The sequence below is a fragment of the Centrocercus urophasianus genome, unplaced genomic scaffold (assembly GCF_019232065.1).
Source record: "Centrocercus urophasianus isolate 14NV4802_14NV808 unplaced genomic scaffold, USGS_Curo_1.0 seq_35, whole genome shotgun sequence".
Taxonomy (NCBI): domain Eukaryota; kingdom Metazoa; phylum Chordata; class Aves; order Galliformes; family Phasianidae; genus Centrocercus; species Centrocercus urophasianus.
Window position 1 is genome coordinate 1,463,197 of NW_024884922.1, and position 22,884 is coordinate 1,486,080.

At 42.1% G+C, this 22,884-nt stretch overlaps 1 protein-coding gene across 1 annotated transcript in view; it reads right to left on the reverse strand.

Annotated features, from left to right (window-relative positions):
- The window catches only part of CELF4 (CUGBP Elav-like family member 4), a 265,017-nt gene that overhangs the window by 55,699 nt on the left and 186,434 nt on the right, over positions 1-22,884 (reverse strand). Inside the window, exons 2-3 of the mRNA XM_042831131.1 lie at positions 5,325-5,450; positions 318-397 (exon numbers count right to left, since the gene is read on the reverse strand). Of these exons, the coding sequence (XP_042687065.1) occupies positions 318-397; positions 5,325-5,450 (206 nt within the window). The remainder of the gene's footprint in view (positions 1-317; positions 398-5,324; positions 5,451-22,884) is intronic.

The following is a 22,884-nucleotide window of genomic DNA, read 5'->3' on the forward strand; positions in this document are numbered from 1 at the left end:
TATTCATCTCTCTGCAACTTAGATAAGTGGCTCATGGTGATTTTGATTCAAATGTGGTGCATATTTGGCACCTCTGAACCATGTCTTTTTTTCCAGTGCATCAAAACTGCTGGTGACAGAACATATCACTCCTTGGGGTTCTGTGCTTTCGTGAAATGACAGCATCATCCTGGCATTTCCTTTAATGAGTTAAACACACCCAAAGCTCCACATGCCATCTTCCTATAGTGTGAGTAGCAGATCATACATAAATCATTCCTCCTACCATATCAGGCCATGGGACCAATTCTTGCTTTTCATGTTACAGAGCTACTCACCGGCATTGTCTGGCTGCCATGCAAGGCATTGATAGCTGCTTGGGCCTCTGCATGCGAAGAATATTTCACAAATGCACACCCTAGAAAAAGAAAAAGAAGAACATAAGAAAGGTTCCGTGGCTACCAATGTCAGAACATTTAAATATTTTATCTTGTCCTCAGAACTGGTGATAGAGAAGGTAGTGCAGAAAGCATAACAAGCAAACTGGTTATTCCTTTCCAAAGTCCAGCCATAGGCAGTTCAAGGACTTTTTGAGGCAAAGCTAGATAGTTCCATGCTGCTTGCATATAATTTGGGTGGACACAAACTTAGAGAGAACCTTCTGAAACGACTTATCTTTTGACCTTTATAGCTTCCCATGTTAGCACTGCACAATTTTATAATTTACTGTGTGAAAATGACTTTCCTTTTATTTGTATTAAACATACTGCGGAACACTCCTCTCTCCAGTGTTCTGGAAAAGAGTAAGGAAATGAACAAAAGCAGAAAGCTTCCCATTCCTGTTACAAGTCACCACAGGACAGCTGTAGGGAAGGCATTCAGCTTGTTTCAAATACACAAGGTATCTGTCTTATATCACTGCTTGGTAGAAGTCCACTACAGAGGCTGCTCAGATCTTGTCCTGGCTCCGAGCAGCTTTGGTCTGACAAAGCATGCCATATCTTCTGATAAACAAATGAAAATGGAATAGATATGCATGTGATGACTGCCATCTTTCTACCACTGAAACCTGAATTATACAGTGAATATTATATCATAAGCTACTTTACCACGGCTTTCCTGTACACATCAGAGAAATGTGGGCAGTGCTCCTCTAGCCTACACTGCCATGTGAAGAATCTCACACTGTCTGAACTCTTACATAAGATTCCAGGGCAGAAAGGTGCCTTTATGAATATATGCTAGAGTGCAGAAATGATCAACACTTCAAAGGGTCACATGCATCACAAGAGTGGGGGAAAGTATTGCTAACACTCTTAGCTACAAGCAAATTGACTCAGAGGGAGGAATAGTAATTTCCATATGCTAAGGAGGATTTTGGAACAGATTGGAAGAGATCTGAGAAGTTCTGGCTTCCATCCCCTTTCATTACTATTAAAGACTCTTGAGCTTTTAATCAATTTGCAAAGCCCTAGTTGTTTCCCTGAAGGAGTGCAGAACACTCATGAGGGATGCCAGCCCTGACAACAGGACAGCTGTCCTTCATTTCCTTTGTAGAATCTTTAGAAGGTCAACAAACCATCACGGATCCATGCAGTGCATGGTGGGAACTGCAGCACTACAATAGCTCACTTACAAAAGTAGAAGAATGAGCCCCGAAGGTGTCTATAATCATCACTATGAGCTGGCAGAAGTGGAATCAAAGAAAGCAATGATAGTCCCCTTCTAAAAAGAACACATACGTATGCTACACATACAGTAGCTATCAGCTACTGGTTAGGATGCCTTCACTTTGCATTCCCTCATACCCCTGTGCTCAGACTGTATTTCAGGAGAAGCATAATGATTGTTGCTAATAGTAGGATCTAATTTACAAGGAGCTGAGAGGAGACAATCACAGGAAAATGAGATAGATAAACTTCAGCTACAAACAATGGAGATCAATTATGACATAATCGCAGCCCAGCATTCCCAGGCTCCTGAGATTCTGTGCCTCCCTCTTCATTAATCAGAGATAATCCAGAATTAGGATGTTTAATTATTTGCACAGATTCTTTTGTACTTTATGACTCTAAAAATAAGATGCTTATTAGCAAATATACAAAGGCTTTCCAAAATCAGTTACCCACTGCATTTAGAGGAGAATTTTTGGCTACAGCGTTGCTGTCATGTTGAGGGCTTCACTCTTTTCAGGTGAAATTCACCTCTGTGCTGAGGAACCTGATGGATGAGTGGAGCTGGATAAAGGTGGGAATGAGGGGAGCAGGAGGCATTTGTCTTGTTTAATGCCTTATATGCTAATGAGAGTCCTCCATTGCTTTTTCCTACTGCTTCCTACTTGGATTTTGAGACAGAAGGACAAATGAAAACTCAGTTTTCACATATGTATAATGTCAAAGAAACATTTTGTTCCCTTTGTGTGCTCAATCGGATGGCTTTTGTACACAACATGAAATGTGTACACAATTATCCCTCTGCCCTTTGCCACCAGGATTGTGCCCAGGATCTCATGAGCTGAGAATATGAGTCACAGCACTCCTCAAAACAATGGTGTCCTTGTGACAGGAGCAGTTCTGGAGTTAGAAGGGATTTTGACACCCAGAGAGATATATAACCAGGCTGAGCAGGGAGATACATGTGCACAGGTGTTGGGCTTTGTGGGTTTTTTTTGGTGTGTCTGTTTTTGTTATTGTTTTTTTTTGTTTGTTTTGTTTTGTTTGTTTGTTTGTTTTTTGTTTTGTTTTGTTTTTGTTTTTCTCTTTCTTTTTCTTTCCTTATTTCAAGATTATAGAGCTGGAAGGGCTGCTCTGACTATCTTGTCAGCTGTCCTGCAAGAACAGAGGAGACTGCAGAGTCAGGGCCTAAGGTATCATTGGAGAAGGTGTTAGACTCCACTTGCAGGACTTCTGGTGTAATGGGAAGTCTTTGCTTTCTGAGATACTAAAAAAGACTACTGCTGAATTAGAAAATAAAAATAAATTATATGAGAAAACAATAAGGAGAGTATCCAGAAAGCAGCAACGCAGACACTATGGGTCCTGCTGGATTGTTAAACTGGATCTAATCTCACTGTGGCTTTCACACCTGTGGAATCCTGTGATCCTGTATGCACACTGTTAAGCTTTACTCAGATTGATGTAGGGAAGCTCATTCCTTTCTCACCTCTCCCAGCACAGACATTCTGCACTTCCTTCGGCAGAAAAGTGCCCTAATCCCTGTTCTTCTGACACCTTGCATGCTTCAGCAGCAACTGTGTCTGTCTGGCTCTGGGTGACTGATGCAGATGTCCACAGGCCCTCACGGCTCCAGACATCCACCCGTTGATTCAGGCAAGGCTGAAAAGGCTTTCTGGCTGTGACTGAGCTGTGATGGTATTCTCTGGGAAGTTGAAATTCAAAGTAATGATTGCATCCAGGTATCTGGAGGGCTAGGAATTTCACCACAGGGATATATGGTGAAGATTCATATAATGGGTTTGCTAGGACCAGAGCGATCTGATTGCTATCTGGTGCTTAGTTGATCTGCCTAAACTCAGTTTGGGTGGAATTTACACTTTATGGGTCTTGCCCAAAATAAATATCTCGCAAGTGATATGTGTCACATTGGTTTCTAGCAGATGGAAGACATTACAGACTGGGAATAACTTTGTGGGAGTTGTGGCTTGCCTGACTGTCTCCTAAAATAAGGGCACTACCCTTAAGTTTTCTACAGGATTGAATGCTTTTTGTGTGTATGTATCTGTGCGTGTGTGTAAATTAGGAGCTTCACATTCTCAGTAAACAGCACCAGCAAATGGAAGCTGGAGCCACTGTCAAGGCTCGGTATTGATCCTGAACAGTTCAGTGAAATCAAGCCTGAGACTGCAGCCTGCTAGCACTAATAATTAAACTGGTTAGCAATATGGAGCTGCCACTCAGATTTGGACTTATAATGAAATTGTTTAAGAAAAAAAGAGAAAGAAAGAACAAGAATGAATACAAGTCTGTGGTTTGGATTTCCTTTGAAACCTTTTTCTTACAGAGCTCACACATTATTTCCTTTATTATTACTCTGTTTAACTCCTTTGTCATTAGATTTTGTTCCGTACAAATCCAGGTAGAGGTGGATTTTTTTTTGGTTTTTTTTTTTTTTTTTTTTGGCTTTCACTCAATTTGCTGATTTCTTCAGTGACACGAGTGCTGAAATATCTGCCACTGAGCAATGGTTGGAGCTCTTCTTGGTGAACCAAGCCTTTGGGTCTCATGAAGTTAAAGTAGTGATAAAATTTAAGAAAGGTGTCCACAGTTTATTTTAAGCCACTTATATAAGGAAGATTGGGCTTTGCTGACTTACATCAAAATATTGCCCTATAATGCCAGAGTGAAATCATTTTGGGCCACCAGTGACTTTACAGAATAGCAATATCTTTCTCTAGTGTATCAGTGTGATTTGGATTTTTTGCCTTTCCATTGCAAAAATATGCTGGTTGATTTTGTCACATGTCAAAATATCTAGTGAGATATGAACTGCATCAGCAAGAGTGGTCTCTTCCCTGGTGCTGCATGTTCCAGCACGGTTTATGATGTATTATAAGCAGATCAATATTTAATGGACACATTATGCTGTCAAGACAAGAGGGCTTCCTATTCAAATTGAAGTAACTTTGTCTAGAAAATGTCAGAGGAAAAAAACGACCCTCAGATTCAACAGAAAAGTCTCATCCTTCCACCTGGACTCTAGAAAAGATTCCTGTTACTGCCCAGGAACAGGAGATTCTAAAAGGTGGCAAAAAAAGGTATGCTTTGCAATTAAGCATTGATGTATTTCAAACAGTAACTGCCTTTTGACTGTGTTGTTTACGTCACATCCTGTACCCTTGCAATTTTGATTGCTGGTTGATGTATATCTGTGCAAAGACTAACTAAAGAAGAGGAAGACCTCGGACTGGCGCACGAGGAATAAGCAAAGACAATGGTGGAAAAAAGAATGAGCCTGTTCAATGGGGAAAGAAACTCCCAGCCTTCCTGGGGCTGATGGGAAGATCCTGTCTTAAGCACATGTAAAGATACTGTTTTCAGAGGGAAGGCTCTGCCCTCTGAGGAAACAGAAATGGGCAACAGTGCACACATGGAAAGACAGCTTGTTGTGGAGGGGGATATCCTTACATGCAATTGGCTCTTTATTCTCACACATAAGCAGACAGAAAATAGAAAAATATGGCCTCCCTTGGCAAATATGACCCTTTCTAATATATGTTGTCCTTGCAGCCATCTAGTAACTTTGTTGTGCCAGAGTATTATATATAACACTAAGACCTAGTCTATCTTGAAGCTAAGAACACAGTGTGCCACGAGCCATCATCTTACCTTTGCTGTTTCCATCGGGTCCCCGAAGGATTGTGCACTCCTCAATGTTGCCAAATGCCTCAAATAGCCTGCGCACATCATCTTCTGACTGCTGCTTATTAAGCATGCCCACAAAGAGTTTTCTGTCTTCTGGAACAAAATAAAGAGATGCTTACCATATTTCAGAAGGGATTTTAAAGCCAAGATAGCTCAGTATCAAATGCAAAAGAAACAGTGAATTCATTGAGGTGACATATTTCAGAAGCTGTAAGTCATTTCAGGTGCTTGGCTCGAAACACCTTAATAACATCTGACTCTCAGTGAGTACTTGAAAATAATTTGACAATTTCAATGAAAAAAAAAAAAATCTCCCAAACCCAGAAACATTTAAAATGTTTTAACTGCTTCTTGAAACCTAGGCACCAAAGCCTTCCAAATTAGCTTTTTCTGATCAATTTTTTTGCAGTAAGTGAAATAACAACATTGCTCAGACTGCCATCCAAGAGAAACGTGGATAAAGATAGCATACAGAAATAAAGTCCAATTGAAAAATAGCATAAGTTAGTAGCCTTCACAATACTAAATACATTGCAGGAAAAAAAAAAAAAAAGTTTTACATAAGCTGTTTTAAATAAGGATATATCAGAAGCCACAGTCTGTAAATCTAGATTTGTCGTCCATATCCACTCAAAGGCATATACCTTCAAGTTTGGATTATTTTTTAAGTTCACTTAAAATAAGCCCAAAGTTTTTAAAACATGTATTTTTTCTTGAAACATGAAGTTAACTTATATGAATGCTAATATCTGAGGTAGCTTAAGAAAGGTGCTATTTCATGTCAAAGCAGGATGTGGTCTACTGGCAGATATTGTATCTTGAATGAAGACTATTTATACTTGGACTTATATCAAGAATGGAGAGCTGCAGTCCACAACATAACACATTGAGAAAATGCCTGTGGAAACAAACCAGACCACTGAGTACTGAGTTGGTAGAAAGATCTCAGAGATCACTGGGTGATGCATCTGAGTCAGGTTTGTATTCAGAGATCACTACCATTACACCACGTAAGGAACAACAAAAAAAGAAATGTAGGTATTTTATGCCATGTATGTAAACAGGCCCTTTGCAACTGATTCATGAGCATCTCATTTATCATTCATTAAACGGTATGTAAATGAGTCATTCAAGGTTGTTGTTTTTTTTTTTCCCAGAACACTTTACAGAGCAGATGTAACCAATTTGAATAAATATATGTAAATAAATAAATAAATAAATAAATAAATGCATTGGTTTATTTGTTTATTTATTTTTAAATGCATATATTAACCTAAGGCTGAACAAAACATTGGTTTGCAACAACTCTTTGCTGGCTGAGTAATTGAGTGATTTATGTCACTTTTGTTCACCAAGAAATCATTGGTGTAGGCAATCTGTTCTGCTTCAACCAGTGTTTGATCAAAATTCCCCTCTCCAAGATGCACCTGCAAATTGGCAAATTACTCTACAGCCTTGGGCGAGGATAATTTTTCATGCAGTTGATATCTACTGAGGATATTAGGAGTTTTCAGTCCTGCAGTGGAGTTATCCATGTGAACCAAAAGTGTGCTACCTCAGAAAATGAGGAGATACGTTGCTTTCAGTAAGGCTACAGAAGTGATAGGAAAAATAGGTTAAGGAGGATATGTGTGTGTTACTGATGGAAGATAAAAAATAGGGCTATCCTTTCAATAGACATGTTAAAAACAAGAAATACGATTTATGTTGGATTTGATTAGCTACAGGGAGCTCAGTGTCTGCTGGCAGCATGAAGTTGAGGCCTTAATGATGCTTATCAGTGCTGTGTAGTCTATACTCACCTCAAAAGAAGATGCTTTGGACAACCAAAAGGTTCATTTTCTGGATGGATACATCCAGGAGGGAAAATGGTATTGGTGATTAGGCTCAATGAATGGATTGTGAACCACAGGAATTGCATCTGGGGAACTTGTAAAATCACAAGTTTTTTTTCCCCAGAACCATACTTGTCAGATATTCTTTTCCTCAGAATTTTTGGAAACGATTTGAGTAATTTCAATCCAGTAATGTCAAAGAATGAACTAAAAAGTTCGAAGATCCCTGTAAGTCACGGTCCTTGTGGGCCTGAAAGACCGCTTTGGCTTCCCTGGGCCTGTGATGGACCAATGACATTTCTCAGTCAAGTAACCAAGCGGTGGAGAGACAGGCGTGAATTTTGCTTTAGATACATCTCCCCTACTTAACTACTGTTTTCATTTAATACCTTGCAGGTCCCAGTAGAAACCACTTTGCTAGGTGATTAAACTTATGTGCAAAAGAGAGGTTATAACACCTTAGAAAGGCAATAACTAAAGCTGAATGTGTGCTCTGGGGCTGCCTGTAGACTGGGTAAGGACATTGCCCAGGAAAAAGTCTGGCTCCAAAGATTGTCCAGATGACTGGGGAAAGCCCACCTGCAAAGTGAAAACAGCTGTCCTGGAAATGGGAGACACTTGAAGGAGGGAGGAAAGTTTCGGGAGAAAACTGGGAACTCTACGGCAAAAGGCTTTGCCTAAGAAGTCTGTGTCTAGTAAATACTTCCATCTCAGAGGAAGTGTCTGCTATACCGTACTTTACACAGTTTCCCCTGTTTTGAAATAAGCTGCATCAGCAAAAGCTCTCCTATAGCTGTGTAACTGTATTTTCACCAGGCTTTTTTTGCTAATATAAATGTATCATTAAAAAAAAATCACATCCTTCCTCTGTCAGCAGAACTCTCTAGTGTGCAACTGGCCTGAAACTGCCTTGTCTGGCTTAGTTTATGCAAAGCTTAAAACAGGTGTGTTAGGAAACATTTAATTTTATGTTTTATTTTGTTTTATTTTAACCCTATTCTCCATATCTCTGCTGGACACTGAGAGGAGTGATGCCTGCCCCCACAGCCAGTTGGCAGAAGATATGGTGCTTTTGGAAGCTGCACACAAGTGGCCATCAGACCACCAGAAGGCTTTGCTGAGGGTGAAGACTACCTTCCCCAGGCACTGTTGGTCCAGCTGCTCCAGAGGAGGTGACCTAAAGGGATCCCTCAAGGCCAGCCAGCACTCAGCGCAATCTGAGCATCACCCTCAACGCAGTCTCCAAATCATCACCCTCCCTCCCTCCTGAAAAACTGTACCTTGGTTTGTCAGGGGAATCATCTGTCACATCTGCCGTGTCAGAAATCTACACAATCACACACTCGGCTGATAAAAAATGAGTCAGTTTAACTTCTTTTTTTTTTTTTTTGTGTGTGTGTGTGTGTGTGTGTGTGTGTATGTGTGGTGATGTTCTTTTAACAAAGTGCTGCATTTACCTTTCAGATCCCAGCTCAGCAGGGCATTTTAACAATGTCCCTTGAACATCTCAAGTGGGAAGATCGGGAGAAAGGGGCAGCAGCTGGGACCATTCAGCACATTCCTGATCTTGGCTAATGAATTTATCCCCTAATGGGCTTGTGTGAACCTCTCACACCCCGAGTGCCCCCATGTGCTGCTCTGCCAAGGCCCAGACAAAAAGCCAACATGCTGTGCACTGTGGCAACTACTGCTTTGTAAATGTGTCTGAGTAGGGTCACGAGGCTGCTGGTGTGAAATGAGGTGAGGATGGGAAGGAGTCAGCAGGACTTGTCTGAGTGCATGTGCACACTGCAGATGCTCCCCACCAAACTTTTCCAGTGTCCTTGCTCAGACTGTGCTCAGACCATATTCAGACCAGTTTACGTACTACAGAAAACAGAGGTTTATGCTGTAGAGAAGCCTGAAGCAGTTACCTAATCAAGCTGCCTCCAAGCTCTGTAGGATGCAGGCCCACTCTTATAACACCAATGAATCCCAGACTTCTCCCTTTTTCAGCAAGGAACGTACCAAACCTATGTAATATCAGGGCCCTAAATTTTTCAAGTTAGGGAAGAAATCTCACTGGCCTCATAGGAGAGGCAGATGAAAGCAGTCTGAGCAGTCACTCTGCCCTGCAGTGCAAATGTTCAGTGGGATGTCCATGTAAGCCTCGTCTCCCCACATTTTTATTTCACTATTGTTAACCCCATTATTGGCCTTTCCCCATAACCTGAACCGATCATGTTGGGTTGACCCATGGAAATAAACACGGATGGTTACTCCTTTGTGCTATGGTTCTCTGAAAGGCCAAAATTTTTGCTGATTTGCCTCAAGACCCTAACAACGAGTGGCCTGAGACACTTCTATGATGTCAGAAATTAAGTTCATCTTAAGTTGACCCCCTTTTGTTATCTGTAAAGCACACTGACCAATGGAGCCAGCATTCCCTGTTCCTCACAGGAAGAGAGATAGAGAAAGGCTTCAGTAATCATGGAATTTCAGGTGTGACCCCTTGATAACACTTCCAGTGCTCCCACAAAATGAGGTTTCTCTCTTTCTTTTGAAGCTTGCTCGAGTTGGGAAAAACAGGCTGCAAGATACAGTGGTGAAGAAATGTAACTTGTCAGAGAAATATAATGTGTCTATAAATCTCCCCAGCTGTATTTATACAAAGTCTCAACACCTTCCCCAGTGCAAATAGGGGTTAAATTATTCCCTGTTCTATTTGTATTTAAATGTTATGTTTTTATGATAAGCGTAAGGCAGAGGTGTCAGACAGGCCCGGGCGAAGGAGACGGCACGCGTGAAAGGTGAAATAATAGAGCATTGCAAACCAAGTGCCAAGAGGAGATGGGAAGGGGGGACACAGGAGTGAGAGGGAGAAGGGGGAGGACAGTCACTAATTAAAGAGACAGAAGGGACAATGAGATGCAGGATGTTTGACCCTCTGCAGAGCAAAAGGACAAGAACAAGAATCACAGCAATTGTGAAGGGACTGTGGGAAAATTAGGGTCATTCACAGAGAGACATGACACAGGTTTGTGTTTATCCAGATAGCTCTTGCTAATGTATGTGTGTGCGTGGGGGTGCATTTAGATAAAAGCGTATAAATACACTTGTGTTCTCCTATTCCTCATGCAAAACAAAGAGGTTGAATCCTTGTATCAGAAAAGCATCAGCCAGCTTTACCATCAAGAACATTACATCCCAGGCCTTGGAAATAAAGAGACACATCTACCACCTTCGTGGCCCAGACTAATCAGGAGGGCGAACCAGAAGATCACTGCGGTCCCTTCTAACCATCAAACCTCTTATTCTAAAACATATGAGCATCTCTATTTTATCATGAGTTCATTGCCGGGCATCACAGACAGATTGTGTGTGTGTATCTCCATGCAAGAGCAAAACCTTCATTTGCTTACTTCTGTAGGGGGGTGTGTGTCTGCAAGGAGCACGGGATTCATCAGAGCGGTTCTTTGGTATTAGTCAGTGTTTTTGGCTTTCTAGCATCAGGATCAGGTTGCTGTATGGCTTCATTTCAGAAAACAGATACTAATTAATTCTTTTATTTGTATAACTAATAATTATTTGTCTGTAATGCCATTTCCCTCCTCACCAAATGTTGCTTGTGCACACAGTGAGGGACCAGTTGTGGAGCCTCAGTCCAAGCACTGGGAAGGCCCTTTTAGGCTTATCTCCTTGGCACTATGAATGAACAAGTGAACTACCCAGAGACATTTACCCTGCAGGTGTGGGTAATAAGAAAACGCTGGTGAGTAGGACTGAGTGTCATATCTTCCAGAGAGGAAACAAAAGGCAAAGCAATCTTCCTTGACTGCTTTCATGATCAGTTCTTTGCCAGAGAGGAGAGAGTCAATGGCACTGAATGTCCATCAAGGAGATGTGAACAGATGATCATGCAGTAGAGGCAAAAACGTACCAACGCCAATTAGGAGGTACAGACAGGAGCCATTTCAGACAATTATGGAACTTCAGGCCAAGGAAGGGAGCTACAGGTCCGAGAGGTGAGCTGCATGCCCCTGAATCTATGGAAGTTTGGATTGAGGTCCAGCTCTGAACTTAACACTGCAGGTTCAAACCAGCGCTCAATCAGAATGTCTTGTTGCTCCCCTCAACCCATGCTAATCAGGTGGATCAATAGGCTAAAAGCAGGGCATTTCCTGGGGCCTGGGCTGCACACTCCTACTGCCATTTTCGCAGCAGTCCTACAGCTCTGTGATGATGATTACAGCCCTTTCCACAGGGGAAGCAATTACAAATTCTGTTGTAGCTAATTGTAAATTAGCTAATTATCTTCTCCGTGGTACCTTGCTGGAAAATACATGAACCTTGTAAAATGGAGGTGTTTCAAAAATTAGGACAGGGATAAAAAACAACAACCAAAAACCCAACCTACTCTGGAAATAACAAAACCCTACTGCTACCTAACTCTGAACAATAGCAACCAGATCCTCATTCCTCTTGCATGGGCTTCTATTTCCCCCCTTTTTCACTCCCCTCCCCGTATCCAACAACACCCACAAGGAGCTAATTCTGCTGCCGGCTTTAAAATGTTTGCTGAGTTCACCTGTTCCCCGCAGCTGGGTGTTTTGGGGCATCCCTAATCACATCTTAGCAGGAGTGATTTCTTTGTGCTGATCTTTTCCCCTCCTCCCTCCCTGGTTTGCTTTTACTTAACAGATTCTTTATATCCCATTCGTTAGCAGATATGATTGCACAGCTGCCGGTCTCTGACTGCTGGAGACAGAGGCTTTGAGACACCCGGGCTAGAGAGAATAACAGCTAATGTGAACAGCTGTGTGATGGGGACAAGCGCAAATGAATATAAGCCCAGGTGTGGGAACATAATTCTCCTGCACAAAGAAGGAAGCTTCATCCCTCAGGTGCATTACTCTCTACTGTTGCATCTGAAGTTTGAAGAGTTTCTATTGTTTAATTGCATGGCTCTATTCTGGGCCTTGACTTGGATGTGGATCCTGCACATAAAGTGAAGGAACAGCTGTATGAGAGATGGCAGGTCTGACTCAAGTGCTGCCTCTTTCCATGGCCAATCACAGATGCCTAGGAAAAAGGATAAGAACAGGATAAACAATTTTGATAATCCCCCAAAATATTCTCCCAGACTCCAGCATTCTGCAGTTTAGATACTTCTGGAGCCTCAAGCTGTGTTTTTGTATACAACAGCTCTCAAACTGTCTTTCTTAGATATAATTGTTCACTGGGATTTGAACCCAAGAGAACTATGAGCATCCATGGCATTCTGCAGCAAGATGTTCTGCAGCTTAATCATGCACTGTGTTATGAACTGCTTCCTTTTGTTTACGTTGAACATGCCACAGAGTGGTTTCCAGTGACAGCCCCTTGTTCTTGTTTTGAGTGCAAATCACTCCAGTCTCAGTTATGGAAGAGTAGGCTCACGAGAATCTGTAAGAACTTGGCCAGAGTTCCCATCTGTACATTTCAGACTGGAATCTGGGATTCATTTCAAACTCTGCTATGGATATTATGGAAGGCAAAATCACTTTTCCTACTGTATGGTTTGTTATTCCTTGTACTAGCAAGATGGATAACTGTGTAGTTACTGTTAAGAAACATTTATAATACAACTCTTGCAAGGACAGCAGCATCAGTGGGAATTCAGCACATATAACTACCCAATGAAAGGGCAGCCTCAGTTTCCCCATCTGTAAAAAGAATAGACTACTGTTTACATTGGGCACTAAAGTTCTTCAGTGTTTGACATGAGCCAGAAAGTTCTAGTTTTTCTAGCCAAAAAGTTGCTTGACATGAGCAAGCAGTTCTAGCAATAACAGTGAATGGCATCTGTCAAACTGGAGATCAGATTTATGGCTGAACCCTCTGATGGTGTCTATCAGAGTAAAGGGGCTTAATATTTCCCCAAATGCACATTCATGCAAGAGAAAGAGGTAAATAGGCTTGGTTCTGAAAGGAAATTCCTGCTTTTGAAAATGACAATGAACACGGATCTTGAATTGGTCTTCTGGGAAGAAATTTTTAAGCCCTGCAATGGCAAGATCCCTGAACACACTGTCACAGTGATGATCTGGGTGCATCTGTCCAAGAGAACACAGATGATGACTGCTGTTGGCCCCATAAGTAACTGGAAAGAAACTAAATACACACCAACAAGTGAGCCCAAATTCTAAGGTTATGTTTTCAAATTAAACGTGTTGGGACCGATTCTCTATTTTGAAGGCTCTCAATTGGATTCCCCAAGCAGGAAGACCTACTTGACACTGTTGAAAGAGATTCTTGGTCTCCACTAGCTGTTAATCCACATCCAGAAATTGTTTAGCAGAGAGGGATATAAATAGTGACTAAAATGCCGATCTGGGACAAAAAAAAATAAATTGAAGGAGATGGAGAAGAAAGTTCATATTGGAAGGCTGATAATTGTCTGGACTTTGTTGGCTTATACTCCTGTGCAGTACTCACTGTCTACTTGTAGAGAAGTTTCATTCAAGAGTACACCTACAGTCCTGTCTAGACAGCTCACATGAAAGCTCAGTCAAGCTTCCTCCATGTAGATACAAAATAAGTTATGGACAAAACCTGGGCAACAGGCCAAGCAAACCCTGCTATGAAGACATACTCTAAACAACTCTAACAGCAGAATCTCCTTGTACAACTGAGAATATTATAACCCCAAGACAGATATCAGCAGTTCAGACTTGCTGAACAGCACCACCATAATTGTCCATTGCTAAGGGATGCTATTCCCTGTGCAGATCTCAAATGACAGGTTTTATGGTGTTAGATATTGAGCTGGGAAAACAACTCACAACGACCCACTTTATTAGTAGCCCTTGCTTAGAAAATCTTATGGTGAGTGCAAGTCTAAGACCTGGTGTCGTGCAAAACACAAAGACTGTGCTTGATTTGTGTCTGGCAGATCATAATTCTTCCAAGTTTATTCATCATCTGAAACACTCGGCTGGAATATTTCAGAGAATGATTCATGAGGCAGTGTTTTTTGGGAAAAGACTCAAGACTAAAAACCTGATCTTTCTAAATTCAATGTATAGTCAAGAACCCAGTTTCTCTTCTCCATCCCCAAACCAGAAGAATAACTGAATTCAAATCAGCCTTTCAATCATGAGAAAAAAAAAAATTGGATCTATTTCCCTTGATACTGACATCTTGTGCTTACAGCTGACATTTCCCAGGAACATCTCTGGCCATGAGCTGGTGCACTGGAATATTCATGGGAGAAAAGCACCTGAGGAGACCTGGCATGGAAGTGTGGAGGCATGCAGCTGTGCTGTAACTAAGCTTTGCAGGATTTTCCATGATTGTCTGGGCTCCCAGCTCCTGAAAATCTATGGATTTCTACTGCACCATAAAACTTGAAGGATTTCTTGGAGAAGAATGAGGTAAAGGAGAAGCCTGTTGTACTATCAAGTGACACCTCAAACAAACACTGAATTACATCATGCTTTTACACTCATCTTTCAGGAACAGCTTAGAACTGAATACAACTCCTGCCGCCTTTGGTTCTGAAGAATTTAACACATCTTAATTCCTATGTGTAACATCCCCTTTTCACTCTGTGGCAACACTGGGCTGAGATTGAGCCTGAAGGGCCATTTGATTTTCACACTCATTCAGACCTAAGCTTAGAAGCTTCATGACAAACTCTGTAGGGTCAGTGGTGTCAAAGCTGGTATGTCAAGAAAATAAGTTTCAGTTCCTAAACTCATCCCACTGGTGACCTGTCAGGCCTTTAAAACCCCTTCCAGAAGCCCAGAGGGCCATGACATTATCCATGGTAGCACTCAAGCCTTGAGCATTGAGAGCTGTTGGAACAGCAAAGACATGGGCAGGAAGGGGGGGGGGGGGGGGTGGGGGGGGAAGGACATATTTTCTCTTGCAGGAGCTGTGACGACATTTCAGATCAAATTAAACTTCAGTTTTTAAAAGACTTCAGTGGAGGTAATTGAAACACTTCCTCACAATTGCCTGAACCTAAGTGTTATCTCTCTTTTCCTCTGTATATCATCCCTTTTCCCCCAAGCCTGAGACAGCCCTGCACGGCCACAGCCTCCTTAATATTAAAAACGGTGATTAAATGGGATTCGCCAAAAGACAAAGGGCTGAAAACCTGCCAATTGTTAATCCCTCTTTCGCTGTGCTTAAAAATTCCATTTCCTTCATTTGAAGAAAGGTGGGGGGGAAGAAAAGAGAATTATACGCCTATGTCTAATTTAAATTCTGGCGTCGCGGGTCCTGTTCCCTTCTCCCTCTCTTGACGTCTGAATATATTCCTTTATTACCATTATTACAGCTTTCTGATTGCATTAAAATTCATCCACACGCTTCTCTCCACATTCCACTTTTCTTTTGCCAGTTTTTTTGCTAATTCCCTTTTTCTCTCCCCCCTTCCCTCTCCACTTTCAAATTATACAGAATGTCATTAAAGATCTCCACAGAATGCCTCAACTTCTTTCTCTCTTGCTTTTATAAACTTGCTTGCTTCCTTCCTCTCTATCCCTTCATCTACAAACAAAGAAAATGAAGAAGGAGAGGCAGAAGAATACAATAATAATAAAGTAATCCAAGCAGCATGTCTCATAGGTCTCAGTAACACCTCTCCTACATCATACAGCTCCGGGCCTAATGCTCAATTCAGTTATGAAGCCATATTTCACAAGGAAGTTTTGTATATTATTTGTTTGACGCTTGTATCTGGAATCCACAGCTAAAATCAGAGTGGAGTGCGCCAGGCTGTGTCCGTAAACATGAAAAGAGACAGTCCTGCCTGTGACTATAAGTAAAAAAATATGAAGGTTAGAAATAGAAATATAATTTCGCCCTGCTTTACTGAGCAAGAGATGAAGCCCTGTCAGATTTGCTTGTGGACGTGAGCAGAAGGGGTGTGAGGTGCATACAGGCTGCAAGAACGGAACTTAAATGAGATTTACCCATTGAATCCTTCAGACATCCCACCATCTGTAAGGAAGCCTTAACAGTGACGTTTTATCTCCAGAAGACAGACTACTTAAAGTGTATCTTTTCTTAAGCCTGTCCTGCTTTAGCTAGGTGGAAGCTTCAGACAAGGGATTTTGTAGGTAAAAATGAAGGTAAGAATTGGTCTCCTTCCCTATAATGAATACCATCTTCCTTACAGAGATTTACACTACAGCATGAGGGCATGACAATGACAGTGTGATCAGGTTGGGGTGATTCATCCCCCTTAATTTGTCCCTGTGAATTTTCTAGCCCAACTGGGATGAAGAAGCTGCTGTTGTTGAGCTTTCATTCATCCTCTTCAGTTCCTCCTAGGGTGCCAAAGTGGGTTTTGTTTCTTTTTTTATTTTTACTTTTTACTGTTACCCTCAATTACACTGATATAATGAAATGACTGAAACTGGATGAAAAATGGGATTTTCTTTCCATGGGAAATACTTAGGACTCAAAAACTGTGCTGCCACTTAGAATCAGAGAGGCCAAAGTTCTTGTGAAATGGAAATTTTTCATTTGTGAAATGTTAAAGGGTTTTGTCTCAGAGGAATAAAAGTCTTTGTCTTAATAACCTCAAAACATAAAATATATAAAGTAGCTGTGGTTTTCAGCTAGACAAAAGAAAGTACGTTTTCACACACTATATGAGTAAAGGAAAGTATTTCTGCCATGGGATGTTGTTGAAGGCAAAAGTCATAAATTGACTCCAAAAAGAATGAAGCAGATTAGTGGTGGCTGTGTCCACTCACTGCTACTAAACTTGAAGATCCAGATGCAAAATCTATCTTAGTCACTAAACTTACATCCGCTTGGAGCTGGAAGATATTAAGAGAAGGGTCACTTTTTATAAAATCCCTATCTTACTCTTTCTAATGAGCACTGATGGAGCAGAAGATGCTACACTAGAAAGCCTTTGCTCTAACCCAAAATGGAAATTCTTATGCTCTCAGTGATTTAATACAATACATACTTGAAACAAAATTAATCAAAAAGATTATGTTAAAATGACAAGATTTTGCCTCCTGAAATGAGAACTTGATGCATTAATTTCAAAAAAAAATGTACCCTGGCAAAAATCTCATTTAAACGGACCTGTTCCAGGAGAATGCTTTGCTTTTCACGAAACTACATTTGTCTATACAACCATTCCTTTGAAATGCTTTGGCCAACTCAAGAAATGATCTAGGAAATGAATGGATCTGCTTCAGGATGGTGCCTAGCAGGATCAAGCCTGACTTATCCACATACTCATTTAGGCCATTACCCCAAGGTGTGCATGCAGTGTAGCACAGTATTCCAAGAGATGCTGCACCAGTGCTTGAAATAAACATTGCGGATTCAAGGTTACAGTTTAAGCTTATTGAAGTTAATGAAAAAGAGTGGCATGGAACCTTGCAGGCTTTGGATTAGACCCTCAATTTGCTGAACTGCTGTTCAGTATGTTCCTCCCACTGCTGCTGGTATTGAACCTCCCAGGCAAAATCTTCCTGATGCAGAATGGAGTTTTTGCAGCTGTGTCAGAGGAGGTCTGGCGAGGACAGAAGGACAGCAGAGCCTGAGTGATGCCAGTAACACTTTCTGTGTGCTAGGGTCTGAGAATCTCTCTGTATTTGCCTATACATATTTTCCTGATTCTGCCTCTTTTCTTAATCTCCTTTTACCACTCCATTGCAACAACAAAAAAACTCTTCAAAATAGCCAGCATAGACAAAATTGTTCCTTCCTCTGAGCGGAGAGGAAGATTTTATTGCAAGACTTACCACACACCTTTTAAAACAGCAGCCCAGAGCATGGATGATTCTATTCTGTCTGGAAAGGACCCAGAAGAATCAACAAGTCTGACTTCTGGCTCCACATAGGACAATCCAAACTCCAAACTCCTGAGTCTGACAGCATTGCCCAAACCTTGAACTCTGGCAGCTCAGGGTCATGCCTGCTGCCCTGGGCAGGCTGTTCCATGCCCACCGCCCTCTGGTGCAGAGCCTTTCCCTAACCTCAAGCCCTCCCCTGGCACAGCTCCATGCCGTTCCCTCGGGCCCTGTCGCTGTCACACAGAGCAGAGCTCAGTGCTGCCCTCCGCTCCATGAGGAGCTGCATCTGCCATCAGGATCCCCTCAGTTCTCCGCTCTGTGCCCAGCACACCCAACGACCGTAGCTAAAATAAAACACAGCTATCCACAATTTCCTTTAGTGAAATCAGTAATCAGCACATGCCCAGTTGGAAGTAAAGCTCCCAACAAGAAGTTACCCACTGATATGGGATGCCCCTCAGCCCAATCTGAAGCCTCCCAAACACTTCCCTCATAGGAGAAGTGTTGCCCTCAGCATACAGAGCCAAAGATCTCTTATCTGGGGAAAGTGAGATTCCCTTGATAACGTTCCCGTGCAAACGTTTTATTGAAGATTATTTCTTCCACTTCCCCCTCCAACTCCCTCAACTTTCAACCCTGACTGGATCTAAATGCCACTGTCATTTCCATCTGCTGACAGAGCTCTTCAACTGCTGCACCGAATGGCATTCGCTAAAACTAACTAATAGAGGGAAATGAAGTTAACCTTTAAGAAAGGTGAAAACGAGCCGGGTGCTATGCCAGCAGTAAAGAACAGTTCATAAAGAGCCTCCTGCTGCAGAGGCAGTTTACTTCAGGCATTGGCCTTCTTGGTAGCTCTGTTAGCAGCTGTGTTTCAGGGTGGGCTTATCCAAGGGAGAGCATGGGACGTCAGTGTTCACACAGCCGCTCCAGGTGAAAGCAGCAGGGGGCTGTGAGGATGATGATGATGGTGCTTTTGTGGGCCTGAGTGAAGGCTGGGCCTATGCAAGGTCTATACAGCTCTTGTCTGACAGGCCTGTAGGGACAGTCCTGTGATTCTGAGCTTTGGCTGCTGTCATCTGAACTCATAGCAAATTTACTTTGACCGCAGAGAACATGTACAATCAGTGGCTCACACCAGCTGAGCTTTTCTCCTCTATTTTCTTCCCTCACATCCTGGAAGATGAGGGTCTTCTTACTGAGTTTCCTCTTTTCAGTACTCTTTAAAAAGTCTTTCACAGCTCACCTCAACAAGAACTACTAACTCTTACTGAATGGCTTTTCTTCTGCATTGTTAGGTGGTCCTTTACTCTCTGAAGAGGCATTATTGCAATTTTGGTTTCCTTCAGGTTTTATTCACTGTTCTCTAGGTGTTAGATGAAATCCCAGCCTTAAGCCACAACTTAATCCTGTCTGTGCCATTCCTATACTCAAACTTGGGACTCTGTACTCATGTGCAACTCATGAAGGAGAGCAATCAGAGATAGGAGATGGAGACAAAGAATTTCCATACAGTAACTGCAAGAGGATGAGCGTCTCTTAGTCTACACAGAATATGCATCTTAAAGGAAGGAACTTAATACCATACAAGTTTGGGTACCAGAAGAAGGAGATGGTAAAATAAGATAAATATTTAAGTAATTTTCTGTTGCCAGGGCTCTGCTTCATCTAATTTTAATTAGACTAGAGAGCCCGAAGGATGTTTCTACTACCACCACCTTTATTAACAACAACTAGCAATAAAGGATTGAGTCCACATGAAGCTGGTACGCTGATATCCTGTTTTCAGTCAATGTTCTCCTCTGAGTTTATACAAGATGCGTCTCTGTACAGGAGGGGACTGAGAGGGGTGTTCTGTTTTTCCCCCTGGCCAGTACTGACCATACTATTTTCTTTCTCTTGCCATGGGAAATTGTCCATGTTGAAAGTACTTGCATCAGAAAACTACAGCTCTGGACCAAACGACCAGTAAGCATAAACCCCCAAAGATACCTGATGGAAGTTTTTAGTAGTTGTAAATCAACAGTATCTTACAATGACGGAATTATTTTCCCAGCTATGGCCAGATAAACAATTATAAATGCCCATTATGTCACTACTGCCTAGCGTAGTACCTGCAGATATTCATTCTCCAAATCAGGGCAAAATCTGAGTCACAAAAATGCCAGTTGCCAGCTACTGGAGCTTCACTGTCCATGTGGGAAAACTTAATCCCCAGTAAGCTTGTCTCCTCTCTGATTTCATCATCACTAATAATGCTTTTTGCCTAACAAGGATTTTTGGAGGTCTGGAGAAACAAAAGCTACACAGCTGATCTGAACCTGGCTCTAGTCCCTATTTACTGCAATGGTACTGTAGCTACGCTAAGGGGAGTTGTCTCTTCCCTTCATCAGTAGCAAGGACTCAGAGACGCAGGGAGAGGCAGGGAGTAAATGTGCTATTTTATAGCAAGCCTTTTCTTGAGCTTGAGAGCTCACAGTGCTAATATTTCCCACTTTTTCCCTCATTTCAGCCCTTTTTGTGTTTCATGTTTGGCCTTCGGCAGGCTGAGAGACGTGCTGACAAGTTGTAACTTTCACTCGGCTCTGCAAGGGCTTTGTTCTCTGTGTGCATGGCACAGGCTTGCTTCCTCTTTCGAAATGTGACAGCAAGTGATAACACTAACACCAGGAGCCAGCACATGGTCTCAGCACGCTCTCTATGCTAAAGACCCTCTCCAGTGATCTGCAGCATCAGTCAGGAGGCAAAGATGGGAATCATGTGGGAAGAAGAACTAGGAACAGCAACACCATGTTTCTATCAAAATCCCCTTAACCCTGTTCTAGTCAGTAATCGCAGGGTTATCAACAAAAAAAGGTTTTTCAGTCATCTGTCTCTTCCACTGTGTACTGCAGATGCTTACGGAGCTGCTCCCAAAGACCCTCCCACCCCATGGATGAGTCACCATGCTTCTGCATACTGCTTCTGGCTTACAGGTATCCCAGTAGGTTTCATTTTGGCTAAACTGTGCATCCTGGAGAGGAGTCAAGTCTTACTACGAAGACACCAGACACAGCAACTGGCAGCATAGTAGGCTGCTTTGATGCGTATCCTCTTGTGACAAGAGCCTGATTCTGACTTCTCACTTCAACGTGTTTGGCATAGCATTCAAATTAGAAAAGTTTTGGAGAAAAGTTCAGTATCTCTCTGGCTGATTAAAACGCTTTTTGGTATATAAGCCTTCCCCCCATCCCACAAGAAAAGACACTTCCATAAAGACTGAAGTTGCTTGGAGCACAGCTCTTTAACCTGACCCTCTGAGGTATCTGTGTTCTCTTCAAAGTCTTTTACAATTTCTAAAAGCTGCACACTGGGCTAGGATCAGTTTGTCAGTGCACTTCCCCACCAAAGCTACCTACTAAAAAGTCATCTTTGTCTTCCAGTTTCCTTATTTGTACAGCAAGAGGTCCTATTAGATGGTTTTACCCACCACCATGCTGGGAGCTAATGTTAACTTCCTCAGCCATGCTAACCATTTTTCTAGGTCATTGCCTAGGTACTTTTCTAGGTCACTGTCTTATGAGGTATAACCCCTAATTCCTTAGGTCTGGTTTTTAGCCTCATTCCTCCATGAGTCAGCTTCAAGTTAGCTCTGTGAGAAGACGCACATATCACCTTAGTCAGCCAAAGCTCGTTCAGTGTGACCTAAGTGAGTCAGATGATTCTGTATCAGAGTCCTGCCCGTACAATTTTCCATTTTGTGTTATCCACAGATTTTATCAGCTGGGATATTTAATTCCTCTTCATTCATGACAATGCTGACTATCATCAGTGCTGGTAGATCCGTGCAGAACTGTACTACAAACACCCTCACTCCATCACACTTTCTCTTTGACAACTGCATTTTGAGATTTGTCCATTACCCACTTCTTAATCCATTTAATGTCTGCTCTCTTGAATGCTGTACTCAGCAGGAACTACAAGAAAGTTCAAATTCTACAGATCCAACCTTTGCAGCTCATGATAGCTTCTACTGATAAGGAAAACTCTATCAGCCGGTTTTGCCAAGGAGAAGGTAAGATCTCAAGGACATACAGCCCTTCTCCTGCCTCCCCTGGCCTCTGGAATTGCTCTATTGCTCTTTCTCGGATGCTCACACAGCAGGCCTTCAAATCTATTGCAACAGTGGCATTTAAGGAATATTGTATCTTCCTAAATACTGGCAGTGTTCTCCAAGTATTGTCACCGAAGACGGACTCAATCCTCAATTGTGTCTATTCCTCACTTCTGGTAGTTACTGCCTATTGCTAATTGCTGGTTTACTCACAGGTTGTGTCTGCTATGCGTAGACTTTATCTTTGTAAATGTCCACTACTGTTCTTCACCATGTTGAGTCTCTTGCCATTATTACATCTGTAGGATGCCGGGTTGATGAAGCAACTAGGTGTGAGATCTGAAGGAAACCAGTCACTTAAGGAAAATAAAGTCACAATTCTGAAAAGTGTTTCATGCAAGAAGGGGACACAGGACAGTCTTTTCCCTTCCCTCACCTCAACATCTTTTTCCTGGGAGCAGAAGTAATTGTATCGAATACATTTGGAGATTTCCCTGCACAGTGAAGCAATGTAAGGCAATAGGATTCTTGTCATTCAGCTTCCCTGAGCATATCTATGAGCTAGAAACAAAGCCCAAGCCCCAGTTGGGATGACATTTATTTAGCATATGTAATGTTAACTGAAAGAAAGTCAGAGAGCATGCACTGAACCCTGCTTTGACTGCTCCACTGATTAACTATGGGTTTGCTCATTTATTTTTGGCCTATTCCAGCTGTCTTGTCCCAAACAGAGGAAAGTATGGCTCTGAATGATGCAGACCAGGGTGGTCGATCAGATGGTAAGCCCTTTTTTCTTTCAGGTA